This window comes from Cebidichthys violaceus, unplaced genomic scaffold (assembly GCF_023349555.1).
Source record: "Cebidichthys violaceus isolate CVI_PGR_0920_01 unplaced genomic scaffold, fCebVio1.0.p SCAF_84, whole genome shotgun sequence".
NCBI lineage: Eukaryota > Metazoa > Chordata > Actinopteri > Perciformes > Stichaeidae > Cebidichthys > Cebidichthys violaceus.
The window spans coordinates 339,598-362,625 of NW_027176969.1; the positions used below are offsets into that span (position 1 = coordinate 339,598).

At 44.2% G+C, this 23,028-nt stretch overlaps 1 protein-coding gene across 4 annotated transcripts; it reads left to right on the plus strand.

Moving 5' to 3' along the window:
* Positions 1-140: 140 nt before the first annotated feature.
* tjp3 (tight junction protein 3) lies at positions 141-22,811 on the plus strand. Of its 4 annotated transcripts, none has more exons than XM_068702399.1 (30): positions 141-304; positions 7,818-7,874; positions 8,503-8,627; positions 8,751-8,853; positions 8,952-9,240; positions 9,353-9,456; positions 9,569-9,758; positions 9,953-10,028; positions 10,886-10,983; positions 11,090-11,183; positions 11,306-11,488; positions 11,771-11,874; positions 12,519-12,603; positions 13,342-13,430; positions 14,160-14,253; positions 15,500-15,588; positions 15,708-15,780; positions 15,927-16,000; positions 16,509-16,572; positions 16,679-16,835; positions 18,265-18,373; positions 18,466-18,685; positions 18,780-18,985; positions 19,130-19,225; positions 19,320-19,399; positions 20,027-20,237; positions 20,366-20,466; positions 20,883-21,449; positions 22,009-22,067; positions 22,167-22,811. In XM_068702399.1, exons 2-30 carry the CDS (start codon positions 7,827-7,829, stop codon positions 22,297-22,299), a joined length of 3,921 nt encoding a protein of 1,306 aa, XP_068558500.1. In that variant the 5' UTR covers positions 141-304; positions 7,818-7,826; the 3' UTR covers positions 22,300-22,811. The 4 variants fall into 4 exon arrangements, with proteins under 4 accessions (XP_068558500.1, XP_068558501.1, XP_068558497.1 ...); XM_068702400.1 differs by lacking the exon at positions 141-304 and adding an exon at positions 2,417-2,456; XM_068702396.1 differs by lacking the exon at positions 141-304 and adding an exon at positions 2,866-3,291.
* The last annotated feature ends 217 nt before the right edge of the window (positions 22,812-23,028 follow it).

A 23,028-nucleotide genomic window follows, 5' to 3' on the forward strand; every position in this document is an offset into this window, starting at 1 on the left:
CCAAAACCGGGCGGAGGATTTGTTTAAGCGGAGGACCGACTTCCGGTCTGTGACGCTCCCACTTTGCGTGATGACGTCTCGAAACTCACCTGCACGTAGCGCTGCCGTGGACGCCACTCCTCCTCCAGTCCTCACCTGTCTTCAGGGAGATTTAGGAGGAAGTCTCCGAAGCTACTGAAAGCAGTCAACGCGAGCGAGTGAAACTTTTTAAGAAGACTTCGAGAGTTAGTTTTTTTTAATTTTTTTTAAAACTTGGACGGACAAACAAGTTTAATCTACAAAGCGGACGTTTACAGGTGTACAGGTACGTTAGCTTCACTGCTGTCAAATGTTTCCTTGTGAGGAAGTGGAAGTCGAAGAGAAAGTAAAACATTTTACTCAAATTACTTAAATGGTATCAGGTTACAAGCCTGTAGTTTGTATAAAACTTTATTTATAAAGCACCTTTCATACAGGAGGTGTAGCTCAACGTGATTTACAATAACGTGAAGAAACGAGAGAATAAATTAGACAATAATAAATGCTGCATGGTAGAAAACCGAGTTAACAAAAGATATGCTAATAGCAACAGAATATGTAAAAGATGGAAATAAAACAAAGGAAGTAATGTCGTTTTTAACTATTGATATTTACAGTAATAACGTCCTGATAGCGTCATTAATTACGCCTTCATCACGAGGACAAGTACAGGCCTGACTGTCAGCTGAGGTTTGTTAAATAACACACTTTGGTCTGAGGTTTACAGAATGTACAGCCTGTTTCATACTGTAACAACTGTGTGTGTGTGTGTGTGTGTGTGTGTGTGTGTGTGTGTGTGTGTGTGTGTGTGTGTGTGTGCGCGCGCGCGTGTGTGTCGGTGGGTCGGTGACTGTCAGCTGTAAGCCCCACTCTCCTCATCCTCACCTTTCTGGTTCTGCCACACGTGCAAGTTTCTACCTGCCTGAGAGTTTCACATTGGTTTCGACTTTTTCGCATTCCCAAATAGTTCCATCCTCCTCTCTCTCTCCCTCCCGCTCCAATCAGTGTGTTTACTGATGCTCTGCTTGATTACGGGTGACGATCAAATGCGTTTTGGACTGATGGCTCGCTTGTTGTGGAAAGTTCTCCATTTTACATAAGCTGTGTTTTTCAAGATTTCTGACCCAGATTTTTAGCCTCTAATTAAATCTTTCTCTCTAGAACTGCTCGTGATCGTTCTCTTGTTTAAAACACTGTGATCCTAAAGAACGAAGCATCAACATGACTTTCTTCTGTAGTGAAGGCTTCCTGCGTGTGAGTCCAGGTAACTATGGAGTGTGTGTTTGCGGTACTTGTACTCTGTTGACCGTACCTGCCAATGAGTAACTCCACTCCGTAGTATTTATCTTTCAAATCGCTGTACTCACTTAAGGGGGAAGTCTTTCTATTCCTCACTCACCACTAACTGCTGCTTGCTTGTTGAAGAATTCCAGTTATGTGGCAGCGTGAAAATTAGACTTCCTGTTTTCATTCATGACATGTGGTAACAAGGTACTCTGGAGGTCAGGGTTGTTGGTAACACCTGCCATTAACCTGGGAGAAAATGGGATTGTTGTTTGTTCTGATAGTTGAGAGGAGGCTGCTAACGCTTGTTCCTTTTTTGATATTTTGATTTATTCTCGATTGATGGATGTAATTTTTAGGTCTATTAAATGTCAGGAAATGGTGAAAAACGTCCATCGAAGCCCCAGACGTCGCCCTCGTTTCGTCCGCGACTCAAATAAATTCACTTTACCGCCACAGAGGAGTAAATAAACCACAAAACATGCATATTTAAGAAGCTGGAATCAGATCATTTAGACTTTTCCTTTTTAAGAAATGATTGAAATAGTTGCTGATTAATGTAGAAGTTAAAGCCTTATCGATTAATCGATGCGGCTCTAGCCCTCGCTTTGTGATTCTTCTGTTGTGTCTTCAGGAACTTCCCCTCTTTTTGAATGAACTTTAAATAAAAAGGAGTGTCGACACAGAACTGCTGCTGCTGCTGCTGCTGCTGCTGCTGCTGCTGCTGCTGTAGAGACGTGACTCAGGAGTGAGTGGTTGTTTACCTGCTGGAGGGTCACACCTCTCTCTCTGTTTGCTTTGGGAACAGTAGCGGCTGCTTTGCCGTTCTCTTGTTTTCTTCCGATTTTTTTTTAATAATTCAACACTGACGCTCTGACCCCACGTTCTTGTTCTACCACCTGTTTCCAAACTGTCGCTAAAGTATTCTATAATTCACGTGACGGTACACATTCCCTACTTCCATTACAGACGCTTTTATCCAAAGCGACCTATCTATACACCGTGGGCACAGGGAGCAATTTTTCGGGGTTAAGTGTCTTGCTCAAGGACACATTGACGTGAGACTAGTGGAGCAGAGGGGATCTGACCTCTGACCCTCTGACCCTCTGATTGAAAGACAACCCTGCTCTCCACTACTCCCTGAAGTCCTTCAGGTACGTGACTGCTCCTCCTGGTAAACAAGTCGGGTTCGAGTCACAGTGACTCTTCTCTAAAAGGCCCCGATAGTCAGAGTCAAACTGTGGAAAATAAAGAATAAAGATTGCAGCACACCCTTGCTTCAGGGCGTTAAACCGTGACGGAGAGAGATGCCATCAGAGCTGCAAACACACACACACACACACACACACATACACACACACACACACACACACACACACACACACACACAGCGTTCCTCTGTATAGGATCCCGGGAAAAACCTTTACTCAGGGCAAGCAGAGCCGGAGTGCAGCAAACACCCCGTCAATTATTAACGGCCCGGTGCTCCCATTCCTCCGACGTCACCATGGCACCCGGCAGACTGAAACTCAGCCGACGGGCCGAGCGACCGACCTGCTGCTGGTGCCAGTGTGGGGAAAGACCACAAGTCCACCAAGACAGTCGCACGCCTCCCCCAGTGGGAGCAAGTGGACCCGTATTTTTGACTTCTTGAAGCCGTCCTTCTTGAAAAGGGGATAACTGAGGATTCGACGTCATCGGACGCTTGACTTTCTTTTTAAGTTGAATTCTTCTTCGTGGCTTTGGCCTCTTGTCTGTGGATTATTGGTGTTTTCGTGCATCAGTGAGGAGGAGACACAGGCTTCATGCTCAGACTGACTGAGCTGGTCAGAAGGTTGTTTTTAGTAGCAGCAGCAGCAGAAGAAGAATCGTCACACCGTCATGAATCTGACGCAGAGAATGAAGCTGCTGAAGCACTTTGGCTCTCTGCCTCCGGAGCCTCCGCCACCACTGCTGGTGGTGCCTCCTCCACCACTGCTGGTGGTGCCTGTGAGTGGATGACAGCAACAGGCTGTGCTCTTTATCTCTTTGTTGTCATCTATTTGACATTATTCTTGCAGCATTAGTATTGTTAGAATCCATGTTTGTGCATCACACTAACAGTCTCCACTACAGATCCTTTAGGAGGTTCATCATTACAAATGTATGTTTTCTGACAAAGCTCTGGTCAAGCTCAAGATGGATCCTAAAGTTTCCATTTATGCAATCAAGAAACAATTAGTTTATGAGTCAAATAGATTAAATATGTAAAGTCACTAGTTTTTATGAGTAAAACTACCAAATCTTTGCTGGTTACGTCTTCAGAAATGCAAAGATTGTTTTTCATTATCAAATAATCTGAAGATGATGTCATTAGTATTTAATTTTGAAGTAAATGTTTTAATATTAACCAGGAAATGAATCTTAAAAAAAGATAAAATGTGCATTTATGTACCGTAGGGATGGTCGATATGCGATAATGTAGTTGAATATCGTGATAACGATATTACTCGCGATAAATAAACAGACGTTAAAGTGTAAAGTTGTGCCTTTATGCTGGATTCAATAAACTGCTAAAATAAGACAAAACGCTTGTTGAATTAAATAAAATGAAAACACAAAAGGCAGAAATAGAAAAAGAACTAAAGTTACATTTTGAGTTTGCTTCTGCTGATACGCTCTTTTATGGAACTAAAAAAGTTTAATAAATAATATCACAGTCGTGTAAGGTCCACATCACTATATATATATATTGTATTTAAACTTTGTTAAATAAAAACAGTTTGCAGCTCTACAAATATGTTGAAATACAAGGAAAGGTATTTATAAGGTTTTGCATTCGACATGATGAGTTTTGCATTCAGGATAAGTTCGGGTGATGGTTTGAATAAGCAGTGGCAGAAGAATAAAAAAGTCTTTTTCGGACTTGAAAGCAGCAAACCTTTGAGGTTCGGTTGTTTGATGACTGATTAAGTCTGTATTTCTTTGTCTACACCTTTTTAAACCCCAGTAATTGGCTGATATCCATCCCTCCTGACTCCGTTGTGATATGTATGCGTGGGGGGGGGTTTCTTAAGGAGGCGGTGCAGCTCCACCTTCACGTTCTCTGCAGGGCACTGTGGCTGTGAGAGTGGGCAAAGGTTGGGTGGGGGAGGAGCGCTCCAGGTGAGGTCTCTCCTCGACGTTTCTTTTCCTCTCTCGTCTGCTGAGAAAGAAACACCACGGCCGCTCGTGTTACAGCAGCAGGAGGTCAGGTTTCCTCTGGACAGCAGCCACCTGAAGGGGGAGGGAGGGAGGGAGGGAGGGAGAGGGGGGGGGAGATCTGTGATTGTTTTGTTTTCGGAGAGTCCATATGGAATATAAAGAGCTGGCTGTTCACTGAGCACCGGAAGGCCACAGGTGTTTGTTCGGCGGAGAGAGAGAGAGATCCCAGTGGGAAATGGAAGTAAGGTTCAAAGACCATGTGGTAAGTGGAGAAGGAAGAGCACAGAGCGTTAACGGTGCTTTACTGTAAACCGCTGCTGTTAAAAGAGATTACAGGTAGATTATTACTACAAATCCACAGCTCAGTGCTCCTAAAGGTGCAGGAGGTGGTGGGCTTAAACCCGTCTCACATCAGCAGACAGCAAACCTCTTTAACAGTCGACATCTTTCTTACAGTTTGGGCTAAATTTAATAATAATCCTGTTATTTACATATTAGCAATATGAGCATTGAATGCACAGTTAATAGCAACAGGATTTAGTCAAATATGATGTTTCTCTCAGTGGTTTTGCTGACATGTTTGATTCAGTTATTAAATCTGCAAATTATGGTTTTATTGACTCTGTATGAAGGAGCTGCTACTTGACTGATTTTCGTCTTCCGCTGATTTGTGATTTTTTTACACATTTTTCACATTTGTTTTTCTCGTTTGAGAACATATCTAGTCTTTACAGATTGTCATGCATCATTTTTCACTGTTATTGCCATTTTGCGATATGAGAGGGAATGATCATTTTTACATCGTTATTCTCATTTCAATTGAAAATGATTGACGGTGTGATTTTTTTTTTTTGCGGTTACCAAACCAAGATGTTTTCTTTCGTCTGTCGACTCTAATGTGTAGGACAGCAACACAACATTTAGTTCAAATGGTATTTTGACACATTCTGACATTTTGCTAAATATTTAATTTGAAAATGGCAGTCGGCTCATATTGCGATTGTGCTCAAAATGTACTTTAATGTTGTCCACATTCAGTTGTAGCTCTGTCTCTCTTTAACTCTCACTGCCTGTCGCTGTACATTCAGACGATCCACAGCTCTTTATGTCACCGATCAGGTCAGTTGCTGTGTAGTTTTTTTTTTTTCCGCCCTCAAGTTTATGATTAACTCGGTCAAACAAAACGTCCCACTGTTCACAGGTCACACAGCGCTCACCTCTGCTGCTGCTTACCTCCACCGCAGAGGGTGACATTCTTGTGGCGACCATATTATTGACATTTCGGCCCCTTTTTTTTTTTTTTATTAAAGATTGACTTTGCAGGATCAGTGAATTCACATCGTGTTCCTATATATTTGTATTTTTAGGCGATGTGTTTGGGTGTGACAGGTTGAATACTTGGCAGGTGTTTTGTGTTTCACTGAGTTGTAAATCGCTGCCTTGTACTGGTTGTGTCGCTTCATATTCTACTCTAGAGTTTGAAACAGACTCTGACTTGTTGTCGTCTGACGTCTCTGACTAGAGGAGCTGGCTTTACCCGTTCTCGCTCAGCACTGTGTGTGTATATATAGTCCACGACCAGCCCTTTGGTTTAGTTTGGTTGTTTTTTTTTGGAAAATATGTGAAAAATGATAAACACAGAGAGGCACGGTCGTCATGGTAGCGCAGAGAGTTAGAAATCTGTGGTTTGGTGTGTTTGTACTTTTTGAGGACTGGAATGAAGAGATTTGCTCAAGCAGATGACGGGAGCAAAGAGGAGCAAAGAGGAGCGTTTGTGGAACAGCGCGGTGCAGTTGTGACATCTTTTCACAGGAACTTTCGGAACAATCTGAACCTCAATTTATGTGATTCTGGTAACGCTCAGATAGTGTTCACAACTCCCATGTGACGTATGAACATCCCAGATATGGTAAAAAGTCTGAGACTAAACAAGTCCAGTTAAAGCCTGTCATCATAACTACTTCTATATTTTATGCCACTTATAAAAAGCATAATAAAGCAACCCTTTTTAAAAAGAGTCATTTTGATTCTTAAAGGTATTCAGACATTGGAATTGGAAATGTCCTAAATACATAAAACGTAAATAAAATAAAACCACACAATCAAAACAGTAAATAAAATGGACTCTTGGACTCTGTTGACCAAAATGCACACTGACAGAGAAAACCCTGCTCAGCACTGATCGAGGTCATGTCCATATATGGTATGATGAGTCGATAGCGTCACAGTATCTACACAGGCCTAGTCCAGTTTCCTTATTGCTCCTCCAGATACAGTTTCCAATAACTAAGATGACACGGTGTCTTCTCAGAAACAACCTGGTGCTTTATTATCGACCGTCCAGTCATCTGAATGTGACTGTTTACAGGGAGTCAAACGTAGAAATGTGACGCGTAGAACGGGCTCAATGTGTCCGTCAGCTGTGAGAGCACACGTGTTGTCTCTAGAGCTGCGATTATTAGATTATTAGATTAGTCAATCAACAGAAAATGAATTGGCAACGATTAATTTATTAGTCAAGATCGGTTCAATCAGGAGAGACAAGTCAGATAAAGGAAAGATAATTGTTTATTGTGAACAGATGATTTGTGATGATGAAGTCTTCAGAGTCTTTGGCGCTTGGGCTCTACAGGGAGACACTGGTGGTGGTGGTGATGGTGGTGGTGGTGGTGATGGAATGATGAGTTGATGAAGACGATGGAGCTGTGAAGATTGGGCGGAGGTGGGGAGGTGGAGGGTTGCGTAGCAGCAGCAGCAGCGTGAGCGTACCGAAGGTAGAGAGACAGTCCTATTTAAAAAAGAGACAGCAGCGACGCGATAGGCCAACGATGTCACTGTGTCGTCGCGCTATTGGACGGAAGAGACCAGCTGATCTAGACGGCCGACATCACGATCAACAGCCCCGAAACAATAACAGCAAGGACACAATGAGTGGGCCTGCGTGAGAATAGTCTTCCCGTCCGAACTTAGGCTAGAACTACATTTGCCGCAACACACACACACACACACACACACACACACACACACACACACACACACACACACACACACACACACACACACACACACACACACAAAGGTAGCCCCTCCTCCATACCGGTCAGGCAGGATTGAGACAGGTGAGAGCATGCCGAGATCAGGTTGAGTCGTAGACACACTTTTCCTGTTTTTGGCTCAACAGTCCTCCCTGTAAGGACCTGCATTATGCATTAAGGATTCATTCATTTGTGATATTGTCAAAGATAAGTTTTCCTTTTTTTTTTTTTTTCTAACTTTTGATATCATCATCATCATCATTGTTGTTGTTTTCTTTTTTGTTTCTTTCTTTCCAGAAACCAGGTATGGAGGAGCTAACAATATGGGAGCAACATACAATAACACTAATCAAAGTAAGTGGTGGTTTTGTTTAAATAAACGATACATAACTTTAAACGACATCCGTTTCAGGCGTGAAGGTGTCGTGATGTATTTTTCCCCGACTCCAAAATGTAAAACGGTGAAATTCACAAAGGGAACTAAAGCAAACTAGAGCGCTTATCTTGTGTGTGTGTGTGTGCTTGGTCTGCGCCGAGCGGCCGCACACACCACAGGCAGAGCTCAGCCTTCAGTATCACTGAAAGGGGTCGAGCCGGACCGAGCTTCAGACCTCCTCGGTATCACGGCACAGACCGCAGCAGGAATTCAGAGAGCGACACGCCCTGCTGCACCCCTCCACGGCAACCGGCTGCCTCTCCACTGTCCTGCCCGAGACAGACAGACAGACAGACAGACAGACAGACAGACAGACAGACAGACAGACAGACAGACGGAGGGAGGAAGAGCGCATTCCAGCGGCGCTCAGTCTCTCTCTGCACGCGCTCACACTCTGCCCTCTCGCTTTCCTGCGTCTCTCTTTGTCGTTACTCTGTTGTGTGCTTGCTTTCATTTTATGCCCGTCTAAAAGCCACTTTTATTTTCCTTCTCTCTCTCTCTCGCTCTCTCTCTCTTTCTCTCTCTCTCTCTCTCTCGCGATGGCAGGATCCCAAAGTGGGGTTCGGCTTTGCCATTTCTGGAGGCAAGGACAAGCCTCACCCAGACAACGGGGATACGGCTGTGGTGGTGTCAGATGTGCTGCCAAATGGACCGGCCATTGGACGACTGTTGTAAGTTGAGTCTTCTGAAGTGACTGCGGGGAACTTTAAAAAAAAAAACAACAACAAAAAAAAAAAAACTGTTTACATCAAAATTGTCCCGATGAGAACTCCGACTCTGCTTGTGCTCTGCAGCTACAAAGACCAGATCGTCATGGTCAACGGCGTGTCTATGGAGAACGTTTACTCCACCTACACCATTCAGAACCTCAAGTCGTGTGGCAAGGCCGCCAACATAGTGAGTACGGAGGAAGCGCCAACCAAAAACAAAAAAAATTACTTCTAACCTGGCGTCTCTAAATCTCTCCGGCCCTCTCCGGTCTTCTCTCCCTCCAGACGGTGAAGCGGCCTCGCAAGATCCAGATCCCGGCGACCACCAGGCCGACTCGGGCCGCCTCCCATTCCAACCTGCTGGACCCGGACCCTCCCAGGCGGCAGCGGCGCTACTCTGACGGCAGCGACAACCGAGAGGGCAACCGGTACCGCGCCCGCAGCGCCTCGCCGAACCGCAACGGGCACGGAAACATGCTGCCGCTGATGACGACGGCGTACAAGAGGCTGCCGCGGCAGGACGTCGTGGAGAAGCCCATCAGGACCACACTGCTCAAGAAGAAAGTCACAGACGGTAAGACTTCGGGAGCCGTGGTGTCCTGACGTAGTCACACCGGGGGGGGGGGGGGGGGGGGAGAAGGTGCTGATGTCTGAGCGGAACTCTTGTCGTCGTCCTCTTTCTGCAGAGTATGGACTGAAGCTGGGCAGTCAGATCTTCATCAAGCACATGACGGAAACAGGCCTGGCCGCCAAGGAAGGAACGCTGCAGGAGGGAGACCTCATCCTCAAGGTGGGAATTAAGATTTGGACGATTCATCCTGAAACCAACGACGTCAATGCACAACAACCCTTGTTGGACAGATGTGTAAAAGTCTTTTAAATGATTTGTCTCCTTCGACCAGATCAACGGCATGACGACGGAGAATCTGTCCCTGCTGGAGACCAAGCACCTGGTGGAGAAGAGCCGGGGCAAACTGACCATGACGGTCCTCAGGGACGACCGCAAGTTCCTGGTCAGCATCCCGGAGGTGGAGGACAGCCCCCCCAACAGCGACAACGACCGCCGCCGAGGCAGCAGTTCTGAACTGGAGGGTGAGGAAGAGAGGGAGAGAGGGAGGGAGGGAGTATTGAATGTGAGCGTGGTGAGCTGAGGCGAGAGTGAAAGCAGCTCTGAGCCACAGTGTGAAAGAAGAAAGACGACGGCGTGAATGAGAGGACACTTGATGAAGGAGTCCGTCTTTGCAGAGTTTCTGGTCTCACTAATTATTTTTGATGTTTTCCATCAGACATTTCAGACCTGGACGAAGACACTCGGACTCGCAGAGCGTCTCGTCAGCCCAACAGAGAGAAACGGACACGCAGGTACACACCATAGCCCCCCCCCCCCCCCCCCCCCCCCCCCAACACCAACACCAAAAACCATCATCCTAATGTAGTCATCTTATAGTAGTTCAGTGTACTTTCTTGTTTCAACATGGTATTACCAGTCTTCTTTTTATTTATATAAACAAACATCATTCAATTTATCTTGTATAACCCAAAAATCACAAATTTGCCTCAGCGGGTCAAAAGACACACGAAAACTCTTCAAAGAAAAATAATAAAATAAATTTATTTGTAAAATATAGATAGATGAAAACCGTAATAATCATTACAACAATAATGATTATGTAACATACAAATGTGTTGTCTAGATTATGTGATAAATAGAGCAAACAAACAGGTGGTGAACTCGGTGACCATCAAATATTTTTTTTCAGTAATTTGTATATTAATTACCCTCAATTCTTGAGGAAAACTCAGTTTTTCCTCAAGAACGGAGAACAAAGAATCCAAAAATGGAGAAAAGTCGTGATGAATTGAAGTCAATGAGGAAGCATTTAACGACGGCAAAACTATATCCGAACATTGTTTACAAACTCTCACACAACTCGTGCAGTTTCATCCAAGTCTTATGTATCCAGTCGTGTGCTCACCACTTCACAAACGCATGCATCTTCGTTAAGACGTAACTATTAATAACAGAGATGAGTATTCGTCGTTAAACCCCCATTTACTTCAAATCATCGAGGCTTTTCTTCAAGAATTCAAGGTAACTCACGATGAGTAATTGATAAAAAAAAAAAAAAATTGTCATTTTGTGGGCGAAGTATTCCTTTTAAGGATCAAAGCGCTGAAGAATTTCTGAATAATTATTATTGTTTCTTTTTTTTATCCAGAACGAGAGCTGAACCTCCTCCATCCAAGTCTCGGGATTCGTCACCGATGCGCTCCACCTTGACTCGGCCGCCCGTGAGATCCTACGCCCCTCGCAGAGGTCAGCCCCGCCGAGAACCACAACCAACCGATGACATGTTATGAAGCTTGCGCCAATAAAAAGACAAACTAGCGACGATTGTGACTGTTTATTGTTGTTTCTTCAGCTCCGTCTGAGTCCGAGTCGGACCGCAGTGCCTCTCCTCCTCCTCCTGTCAGGAGAGACAGTCCGGACCTGAGGGATCCCTCCAGCAAATACAAGTCGGTTCACTTTCACTGCTTCTATTCAACAACATCCAGATTGCTCGAATGCACGTGAACAAAAGAAATGTCAAGTAAGGTGTTAAGAAATCCATTTTTTTTTTGTTATTCCCTTCCTCCAGATCTCTGTCTGGTATGTCCATCCTCCCCAACCCCCGGTCCTCTCCTCAACTCCCCAACTGGTCCACCTCCCGCGCCTCCTCCTCCGCCTCGCGGCCCCGCAAGCCGGTGTCGGAGTCGGACTCGGACCGCAGCGCCTCCCCTGTGCCGCGCAGACGGAGCCCCCGTCCAGACAGCAGATACAAGTAAGGATGATGAGACGACGCGGGATTTCATGGTGGATGGCGATTCATTTGGTGCTTCTTCTTCTTTTAGGGGTTTTAAGCATATTTTAATGATTATTTGGATAACATCAAAAATCGCTTTTTTTTTCTTTTTTTTTTTTGGCAAGAATAATCATGACATTAAATTTTGATATTGCTCCAATCAACTCAAAGCTTCATTAGATAACCTTAGAAATCTCAATGATGATAAACAAGATATTTTCTAACTGTGTGTTCCCCCCCCTCCCCCCCCCCCACCACCAGAGTTCTTCCTGATCTGGCCTACGGAGGACTGAGAGCTTCCCCCATCGATGTTCGTGGTGAGCCACCAAGGAGGGTCAACTCTCCTGTTAGAGACCCACGCTCAGGTCAGTACACACACACACACACACACACACACACACACACACACACACACACACGCGCACACACAAACTATCCAACTTTCTTTTTTACGGCACACAATACATCCCGGACTTGTCTGACGCCTCTTTGACAATATTTGCTTTGAATATTTGCTGCTGAAAACAGGTCAACAGTCAAATAAAGCTAAAGCCAGAGCAAACATGAGAGGTAGTCTGTGCGGCACTTTTTCAAACCGTGGTGGAAGTAATCAGTAACTTGTGTGTGTGTGTGTGTGTGTGTGTGTGTGTGTGTGTGTGTGTGTGTGTGTGTGTGTGTGTGTGTGTGTGTGTGTAGCCGTCTGTGAAATTCGACATGGTGACATTAGACAAGACAGACGGGATGTAATAAAGTGTTTTCTGAACAGTAAGCATGTGAAGATTAAAAACCCCCAAATACAAGTATGAACCTGAAATGGTTGGTTCCAAACATAACATATATATCATCTTCATAGTGCCGTTAAAGCTACTTGAAAATTCCTTAATTTTGCACCATCTGGTGGTAGAAAGCAGGAGGTAAAAAAACAAACGTGATGAATAACTTTTAATATGTGAAAGCAATACGTGCTGCTGTCTTATTCTGCCGTGTTTTACGTCCTTCTCGTCCTCAGACTCTGACTCCGAGTCGGAAGTGAGCCTGCCGCCTCCTCAGAGGCAGAGCACCACGTACAGTCAGGACTCCCTCAGCAGATACAGGTACAGATGAAGGTCCAATCCACACCCCCCCACCCCCCCCCCCCCACCCCCACCCACCCCCTCCCCGAAACCCACCAAGATCCCACGGACTGGGACACTGAGTTGACCTGTGCACGCCTGTCCTGTTTTAAAACATTAGCTAATCATCTGTTTACCTTTTTTTTAAATTTAATTTTATTAAACTCTTTCTGTCTCTTGATTTTGATTGATTTGCTCATTTTGTAGCCTTTTTGATTTGTTGCTTGTCTTGTGTTTCTGACTGTGTACCAAGTGTTTTGTGTTTTGACTTGACTTTTCTTTTGTTAACCGATGAAATAAAAGTGACTTACACCGAACGTGTCCCTCTCCTGTATGTGGCTACATGCTGATTTAAACGGAGGACTCGTATCGCTCAAGCAGCAAAATTCCAATCAAACGTCTGTACAATACTTCCCCAATTACAAATCTGCATGTTTTACTCGGCATGTAATGTAAACTCTCAGCGGTAGATCAGGAAACGCTACGAATGCCACTGAATGGTTAATCTTGATCAGTTACAAAGCAGTTAACCATCAAAGAGAGAGCCTCCCCCCCCCCCCAAGAGACACAAAGGTGAATATTCAACATTTCAGTCTCATCCTCTCATCAATAATCATCTAATTAGCCACAGCCCCTCCCCCCCCCGTGTCCAAACGTAACTGAGATCTGTTGTCTTCCTCCTCCCTCACTCCCGCCTCCCTCTCTTCTCTTCTCTTCCAGAGTCCTGCCAGATGTTTCCCTGCAGCCTCATGTGGATTCGCCCCGGTGGAACGCCCCCAGCGTCACTGCCAGCAATCCGCCACGGAAAGGTGTGTGTGTGTGTGTGTGTGTTCAACATGAAGTCAGTAAGCACTATCGAGGAGGGAGCATCTCTGTGTTACTGGTTGAGTTTTGTACCTTATTTTGTGCTTTAACCCTCTGAACCCAGAAACCCATCGGCGGTATTGTCTTTCAAACAATCTGAATCAAAACTCAAAATCCGTCTTCATCGTCAGATTTTCATCTTTCCAACGGTCCTTGAACACATCATGTGCTTTCATCATAAAACGCAACCAAATCGAAGCTTAAAATTGGGATATTTTCAAGTCTTTCCAACATTGGTAACACTTGTGGAGACTTGGAAACATGTTTTTATATATATATATATATATATATATATATATATATATTATTCTTCTTCATTCTTTTCCAATTTTTGTAAAACATATTAAATAAATTCTAACTGTGTTGTAATGCACAAAAGACTGTTTTGAGTTCTCTCTACTTCTAGCCGTCGTGGTGCTGTTTCCATAGAGGTTCAGGACTTTTAATATTGCAGTAAAAATCACGGCCACAGAGTGAAATGTGACCGGAGAAGGAAACAAAACGCCCCAAAACTGCTTGGGGTTCAGAGGGTTAAATGTAGCATAAATCACACAGCATGTGTTCTTAATAATGTGTTTTTACAGATACATTTTTTTTTTTAGCTACTGGCCGGGATTATTCGGCCAAAATGATCAGCTGATGTATGAAATCATTTCATTTATTGATCTTCGCAGCTCCTTCAGATTCAGAGTCAGAGGCCAGTTACGACTCTGCGCCTGACAGGGAATCTACGAACACCATGAAGTCCAACACGGCTAACCGATACAGGTGAGAGACACCTGTGACGTCTTTTGTCAGAAGAGGACTCTCTACAACATGACGGGTGTCTGTCGGCAGAACTCTTCCTAACAAATAAGTGACAAGTATTCAGTATGGTGGAGTCTCTAGTGCTAAGAAACACGACGGGCCTCATGCTCATGATTTTAAGAACAAATTACAGCTTTTGTTCAGATTTGTTCTTATTCTGTCAGTACTCATTGATTTCTGGGATTCACCAATGTTTTCTTATTTCTGCTCTTCTCTCAGGCAGGAAAACATTTTACCAGTTGAGAGCACTCTTAAGACTGACACTAATTATCCTGGAAAACCACCCTGAAAAAGCTATAAATATAAATAAAAACACATTAAGGTTTTTACTTTTCTTCATCCAGGATAGTCCCATCGAGATTTAAGATCTCTTTGCAAAGGGAGTCCGGGCCAAGATGGCAGCACAAACATTTCACACATAAAAGCAGAAAAAAAAAAAACACACAACAACAGACTGCACTTTGCATCAACCGCTGAATTAGCAGTGATGTTCAGCAACCGGAATTTTGCAGTTCAGTGTTTTGAATGGTCGTTATTCCTGTTTTTTTTAGAACGTTGCTTCCCCATAAAATACAAAAATAAATGAAGCGCTCACTGTAGCAGCTTGTAAATGGCGTTATATAAAGACTGGTCTCACTCACCGGATGCAGACTATCGGATCTATCTCTATTTTGCAGGCGCCGCCGCTGCATCCTCAGCACCATGTGATCGGTTTACAGGAGTACAAACAAGCCTGAACAAGCATTTCTTCCCCCCTATGGCAGAACGATGATGTTTAGAGCCAGACCTTTGCTTTGATGCTGTGCGAGACTATGATGCAGGATTGATTATAAAAAGCTGGAACTTTTATAATGCGTCCACCAAATACACATTTGCGGTAGTATTTGTCGCAGAGGGAAACTGCTTCACTGTGGTGATGTGAGTGACGACACTGACAGGATGTCCGACCGGTTTATCTGCTTAATCCAAAGTGTTGTCACATTGTAAAAAAAAAAAACACACACCGGCGCACGTGAGCGATTACGACACGTAACGCTTCAACTGCTCCTGTACTGAAACGTTTCAGTTATGATGAGATATTTGAATTAACAGTCTCACTTCTGGCCGTTACCAGACGGTTATCTTTTCGTTATACGTCACAAGATGACAAAGAAGTGATTGAATGACGTTTTTTGTAGTTAATTACATGCGTTTGTCTTACAATCAGAGTCCTGCCTGACATCAAATCCCCTTCAGTGGCCGTGAAGCAGGAGCCTCCTCGCCGCGTCCAGTCTCCCACCAGACCTCCTCCTGACGGTCAGTTTACTCCTCTGTGTCTCACTCGCACTCCTCCTCTCCTCCTCGTTGTTGTCATCTTATGTTTTAGAGCAGAAAAGGCTCCTAAGTTGGTCCTGACCACAGTCTCTGTTGTGCAGATTCCTCAGAGTCAGACCAGCTGTCGCATCTCAGGAGGTCTGGGAGCTCCGAGCGGGACGACAACCGCCGCAGGTACGCCGGAGCGCCGGACCGCCGGAGGGCCGGACCGTGCGCTTCATCTAAAATCGGACCCGCGTCATTAAAAGCTCCTCGTGTGCCATTTTGAAATGTGTTGTAACACGAATACCAACAGGTGACGTTCTCTCTCCTCCTCACAGAGTTCCTCGTGGTGCTAAAGGAACCGACGCTACCAAGTCTGCCATTTCAGTGAAGAACAACCCTCCGACCTACTGTAAGGCTCAAGATGGAACCACCGAGACGAACCTGATTGAGTTTGATCAAACTTTTAAGAATTAAAAGCTCCTTTTGAGATGACATCCTGTGGTTTGAGGCTCTAGCGAGCTTCGACATCGTTAATACAGAATGCTTAAATGTTAGAGCGATGGAGAGAAAAATTCATATTCTGCCACTGAATCAGGCTTTCACCGAAGGGACGTGCATCTGCACCTGTAGAACAGCCAATAGGATCGCTGTCTCTCTGAAATGACCTGTGATTGGCCAAAGTCTCCCGTCACCGACTAAGAGGCAAATTTATTGCCTTATGACTCCAAACATATACAGCTTTGATTGTATTTTTGTACTTAATGGAGTAAAAACTGTCAAACATTAGCTGCTGTCACAATTTTTCACTTTGAGCTGTGATGATTTTTTTTACATTTTGTAGTCTAAATACTAAGGATTAATGGACAACAAAGAAAATAAACCGGCAGAGAGTCTCATCATTTCCATATCTCTTCTAGCAAAGCCTGCAGAGGAGCCAATCTACTCCCTACCTCCAGACTCGTACCCAGCACCTAATCCAGGGTGAGTAACGCTCACGTATTCATATGCATCCTCGTCTATTGAGCTACGTTAATTGAGCTCGGCAGAAATGAAGGCGTTCCTAATGTATGGTTCTCCTGGCTCTCAGGTACAGCTCGGACCTTCACACGGTGTCGTTCGTGAAGGAGGGCAGCGTGGGCCTGAGGCTGGTGGGGGGCAACGACGTCGGCATATTCGTCGGCGGAGTTCAGCCGAGCAGCCCGGCGTACGAAGAGGGCATGAAAGAGGGGGACCAGATCATGCAGGTGAGAAAACGACACTTTAGTTTGAACACTCTGCAGCAGTTCATTCGTAGCTTAATGAAGAGACTTGTGTTTATTTCAACATCTAGAAACTGAAGCTCTAGATTACAGCCCCTATTCTGGCAAGTCAGCTGATGTTACAGGTCACCATGAGGGATATGTTTGGGTCCTTTGAGGCTAGTTATTTTTACTTGTTTTAAAAAAATCTCAAAAAGTCAAATTTTCCTGTTCTGTTGGCAGATAATTTTGCTTATTTTAAGTAATATATTCCTCATTTTATTACTTTTTTCTTGTTTTTGAAAGCTGTGTTTTTGTGATGCTAACTTAGCTAAGCTAGCTGAAGCCTCTAATACAGGGGTGGGCAAGTATTTTTCCCAAGGGGCCACATGAGAAACAGGGACTGTTGAGGGCCGGACCAATAGACTGAACTCAATCCTGCTCAATATTACTCCACTTCTTTATTAAAAGCAGTAAATTGTATGATTTTGATGAGCTGCGAGTGGTACGAGTAAATGTTATGATCAGTGGTGGAATGTAACTGTACTTATGTACAAATTCAAGGTACTTTTACTTGAGTATTTCTATTTTATTCCACTACGTCTCAGAGGGAAATGTTGTACTTTTTACTCCACTACATTTGTCCGGCAGCTTTAGTTACTAGTTACTTTGCACATTATAATTTTTCAGACTCTTCCTAACTGAACAACAATAAATTAAATTAAATTGAATTGAATTGAATGTGTCTGTTTGAATTAAGAGATTATTTATTATTTCAATAATCTCTTCAAAATAAATTCATAAAAATGATGTCATGCTTGTAAATTGTTGTTGTTGAACATTCTAAGTTGTACTACTGTCATGTTTAATATTTTAATGTGTAAAAATACATTTTGATGTATAAATTCAGGGACTGATGAGTTCTCATTTGCACCCAACAGCCTGAAAATATACAGTAAATTGGCTCAACTGATTTGACATGTTGGTCCAAATATAGTGTCTGTAGTCTGGAGTTACATGCTGGTCATCTAAAGAGCATCGTTTTATTATGTTCTGTGCTGCAGAACCAGGACTGAGCAGAGCAGACGGTCAGACCCTGATAGAAATGATTTCCTGAAGGGACTCTAAGGCTCGGAAACACTACCGCTGTTGTCCACAGGGACCGCCAAAATACACTCAGAATTAAAGTTCCTCTTGCAGCTACAACTTGTTAGAGTCAGCCTGTAAAATACTCACTTTATGTACGTTTTTTTTGCGTGTTTTAACTCTTTGTTGTTATTTTCTTTTTTAAATACAACTCTAAGTATGTACATTTATATCGAAAGAGGGAAAAAAAGGAAACAAACAAGAAGACGTGTCACAGATAAAGATGTCTTCCTAGTTTTTTTGGGAATTTAAAAATCTCACTCCTTAAACTTGTGTCTCCTTTGTTCAGGTAAATAAAGTAGATTTTGGTCATTTCACGCGAGAAGAAGCCGCCAACTTCCTCCTGAACATCAAGAGAGGAGAGCAGGTTGAAATCTGCACTCAGAACAAGATGGACAGTAAGTTTACCACCGAACCTCTCAGATGATAATCGAGCTACTGTTGATCCAGTGTCTGTATGAACCGATCGTAATCCTCCTTCTCCTCACAGTCTACAAGAAGATCATCAAGTCCAACCTGGCCGACAACTTCTACATACGCACCCACTTTGACCACGAGGCAGAAGGCCCCATCGGTCTGAGCTTCACCAGAGGAGAGGTGTTCAGGGTGGTGGACACCATGCACCGCGGGAAGATGGGCAACTGGCTGGCCAGCCGCATGGGGAACGACCTGCACGAGATGGATAAAGGCACCATCCCCAACCAGGCCAGGTCGGGAGGGGGGGAAAAAGAGATTGTGGGGTTTCTAGCTCAACCAAGGAGCCGTGATTTAAGTTCTTAACGTCTTGTCATTACGTCCTTGCAGGGCGGAGACGTTGGCCAGCATAGAGCAGGCGCAGCGGGTGAGCGGAGAGCGGCAGGTGTCGGGGCCGAGAGCCGAGTTCTGGAAGCTACGGGGGCTCAGAGGGAACAAAAAGAACGAGAAGAACGGCCGCCGGAGTCGCGACGACCTGCTGCACCTCACCATTCAGGGCAAATTCCCGGCCTACGAGAGAGTCCTGCTCAGAGAAGGTTGGCGTGTTTATCACACACACACACACACACACACACACACACACACACACACACACACACACACACACACACACACACAGATGATGTTGTGTTCTCACGAGTCGATCATGTTCCAATACCCTGAATTGTTTGTGTCTCCAGCTAATTTCAAACGACCCATCGTCATTCTGGGTCCTCTTAATGACATTGCCATGGAGAAGCTGGCCAGAGAGATGCCTGACGACTATGAAGTGGCAGGTTGGTTTCTACTGTTTGTAGTTTTTGCAGTTCTCCGGGTCTGATCGTCCACAGCGTGAACATTGCATTTCTGCGTCTTTGCTTTTCGTGGCAGACATGGTCCCTCGCAGTGGAGGAGGAGACAGCGGCTCCACAGTCATTAAACTGGACACTGTGAGGAGTATAGCAGAGAAGGTGGGTCTTCAGTTCACCAGAAGCAGAAACAAATGAGATTTTGTTTTTAGTGGGTTTTTATTGAGATTTCAATCATAATACCAACAGAAACGCATCGGTACGCAAACATACAATACATGTGTCCCTCCACACACGATCAGTTATGCACACAGATATAGAACAAGGCACACAAATGTTTTGATTTTTTTTTTAATCTATAAAATAGAAAGTATATTATTTTCCAAGAAGGACATAAACGAACCCTTTTTACTTCCTTTTAACAATATACATCGACCTCTCCAGCCCAAGGCATGTCAACAACACCCCCCACACTCCAAGTGACGCTGGTTCTACATTCTTACAACATAATCAATTCTTCTTCTTCCACACAGTATCGGTATCTTTAAGCTTTCTCATTCAGGCATTCAACACAAATATTGGGAATATTTGGGGAAATGTGATGAGGTTTAACGGGGGTTAGGTACGTTCTCCTTATACTGCTGTAATTTTAAGCTTGTATTATTTGACTGTTTTTGTGCCCTTAAAGCAGGTTATCAAATCTACGTTATTAAATGTAGATATTTAGTTACTTTTTCCTCCTCACGCCCTGTTTTTGCTCCTCTCTCTCTTTTTTTTTTTTTTCCCCAGGACAAGCACCCTCTTCTGGACATCACTCCCACCGCAGTGGAAAGGCTGAACTACATCCAGTACCACCCAATGGTGCTGTTCCTGGACCCGCACAGCCGCAAGGACGTCAAGGCCATGAGGCAGAGGTACAGCCCCAACTCCAACAAGAGCTCCAGACGCCTCTACACACAGGCCCTGAAGCTGAGGAAACACTGCAGCCACCTTTTCTCAGGTAATGTGACATTATTGAAGGTACAATAGACAATGTATAAAAGTAGCTTCTTTATTCTTTAGTTGTTTCGTTATCTGGTACCAATTTACGATGTTTATACTTGTTTTTCTGCTGACTCTTCCTTCCAGCACGTATTGACCTGCAGCCCAACTCCAATGTTTGGTACGAGAGTCTAAAGGATAAGATCCGCCACCAACAGTCAAAACCCGTGTGGGTGTCTGAAGTGAAGGTACGACACACACACACACACACACACACACACACACACACACACACACACACACACACCTAATTATTTCACATTTAAACCTGTTTCTCTTTGTTTTAAAGGGTTAAATGATTGTGAAACTGCATCACCCCAAAAGGGATCATGAGATACTTAAACTTACGCACTGAAACTTGAAACTTGGTTGTCTTTTGTGTCACAGAAGTAAAACATTAAAAAAGTGAAAGTTGCTAAATTAGAGTAAATCTTTATTATGTAATTGGATGTTTATTACATGTACATACCGTTTTTTTTTTAAATGTCTTTCTTGCTGAACTTAATTCTGAAGAGTTAGTATCTATTTTACAGCTTGTTAAGCGTCTCTTGCTGTCTGTCCAGTGGCAAACTAGTGACTGCATTTTCTTTCTTCTTCTGTCCAGTTGGAGAGCGGTGGAGAACAGGACTTGGATGCTCTGGACCAAACCCAGTCCGACTACCTCAGCGCCGCCAGTGACCTGGAGGACACGGACGGAGAGATCTACACCGACAACGAGGAGCTGGAGGAGGCTTACCCCGGTCAGAACGTCGAAGAGCTCCCCAGAGGCTCCAGGGTAGCTGGAGCCGCTTTAGCCCGGTCGTCTGAGCCCGCCGCCGCGCACCACAGCGAGTCCGAATCCGACACGCACTCGCTCCGAGGAATCCCACCGCTGATGCACGTGCCTGAACCCAGAACGCTGCGGCAGCAGAGCTACAGCCCGTCTCACAGCGCCGCTGAGGAGGAAGAGCGAGAGGACCGAGAGGACTTCTCGCATCGCAGCTTCACAGACTCAGATTTCAGTGCGCACGACGTGGTCGCTCCCACCACCCCGTCAGACGGACCCCCGGATTTCATAGCCCCCGACCCGTACACCCGGCACTCGGTGACCGAGCCTTCGTACGCCGAGGTGCAGCCCGAGAGCCCCCAACAACACGCCAGCCTGTCTGTCATCGAGGAGAAATTACAACAGGTATTCCTCTTACTTCCAATACATACCTGTGTTTGTGTGGATTTGTGTCGGCACACTTGGTGTGACGGTAGATGGCCTCAATTGGCTGATGAATTGACTCGTCAGCAAATTGACAAAATACCCAGTTTTCATGTCAAAGCCAAACATTAGCTGGTTTTATCCGGTCACATGTAAATATTCTGAAGGTTTTTACAGAGGGGTTTGTTCATCTATCATTCATAGCCTGATTTATAGAGAACGGTATTCCTAAAAACATTCTGATGATATAAAAAGTATAATTGTCTTAATGTAAATAATCAACTGAGGAAGTTTGATATTGATATTTGTATTTACAACTTCACCTGTAGAGTCTCTACTTACTATAACAGTGACTGCTTTGTAAAAAAGTAGTCGGCACTCTTAAGGATATGTGATTCGTTGTAAATGCACCTAAAATTCCAGAAAAGCCATGAGAGTGCTGTTTTGTATTGCATGTGTTTATTTAGTTTAAACCGCATAGATCACCAGAAACCCAAAATGCTTCTCGTTTAATTAACACCACGGTGTCCTCTCCCTCTAGGCTCGCTCTGCAGGGCCACAGGAACCAGCGGAGGACAAGAAGGCCCCTCAGTTCATCGTGTGAGTCTTCTTTTTGACGTCTTTTAACCGTCGCAGTAAAGCCACACTGAGGCCAATGTGCTTAACCCCCCCCCCCCCTTCTGTCCTGCTCTTTGACAGGCTAGCACATCATCACCAGGCGGTCCAGTTCAGACGCACACAGATCCGAGGCAGCGACAGCTCCGAGGAGGAGGAGGAGGAGGAGGATGATGAGGAAGATGACATCGAATGGGGTCCTGCGACGGAACTGTAGAGTTTGAATGGAGGATTTGAAGCCGGAGTCCACCGATCGGACGAGGACGAGAAACTCCCTCGGATCATTTTGTAACATCTGCATGAGCGGCCTTGTTCAGGTGTGGGAGGTTTGATAAAGTTAACTTTGTAAAAGTGAACTGAAAGTTTTAACATCTAACGACAGGTTCTAGCGTGACTGTTGAGATCAAAGTGCCTGAGTAGCTCTTATTTTGTATTTAAATAACTCCATGTCAAACAACTCAGCCTTACCTTTTTGTTACCGCCACTGTTTGTAACATAACACATTCTAGTTTTATTAGAAATCACACCGAATGAGTCTTTTCATAGAAATATTCGGAGCATTTATGAAATGTTTGGATGCCTCTTTAACTTTTTCTACATTAAAGTGTTTTACCGATTTTAAACGTGAGTGTGTTCAATCGAATGCAAAATGGCAAAAGCGGCTTTAAATGTTTTGTGCTCTTATACATTTGTCAGGATTTACATCATTAAACACAACCCTGATAATCACTGATATATTAGTTATTAATGGAGAATAACTTATATTTGTACAGAAAGCAGTGAATGGATGATGAAACTTAAAAGCAGGTTGTGACAGAGTTTACCTGATTATTAAACTCTTTCAAGGATGAAGGAGTCAAACCTCCTGTTGCAAATATTTTGGGGTTTATTTCATAAATTGCACGTTTTCTTTTTTTTATATATATATATATATATATATATATAT

Bases quoted from the DNA above. Each gene is read 5' to 3' on its own strand.
- tjp3 (XM_068702396.1), top strand. From the start codon at position 3,184: ATGAATCTGACGCAGAGAATGAAGCTGCTGAAGCACTTTGGCTCTCTG. The intron at 16,001-16,508 runs GTAAGGCTCAAG...TATCTCTTCTAG, and splicing joins GAACAACCCTCCGACCTACT to CAAAGCCTGCAGAGGAGCCA. The intron at 19,400-20,026 runs GTGGGTCTTCAG...TTTTTTCCCCAG, and splicing joins TGAGGAGTATAGCAGAGAAG to GACAAGCACCCTCTTCTGGA.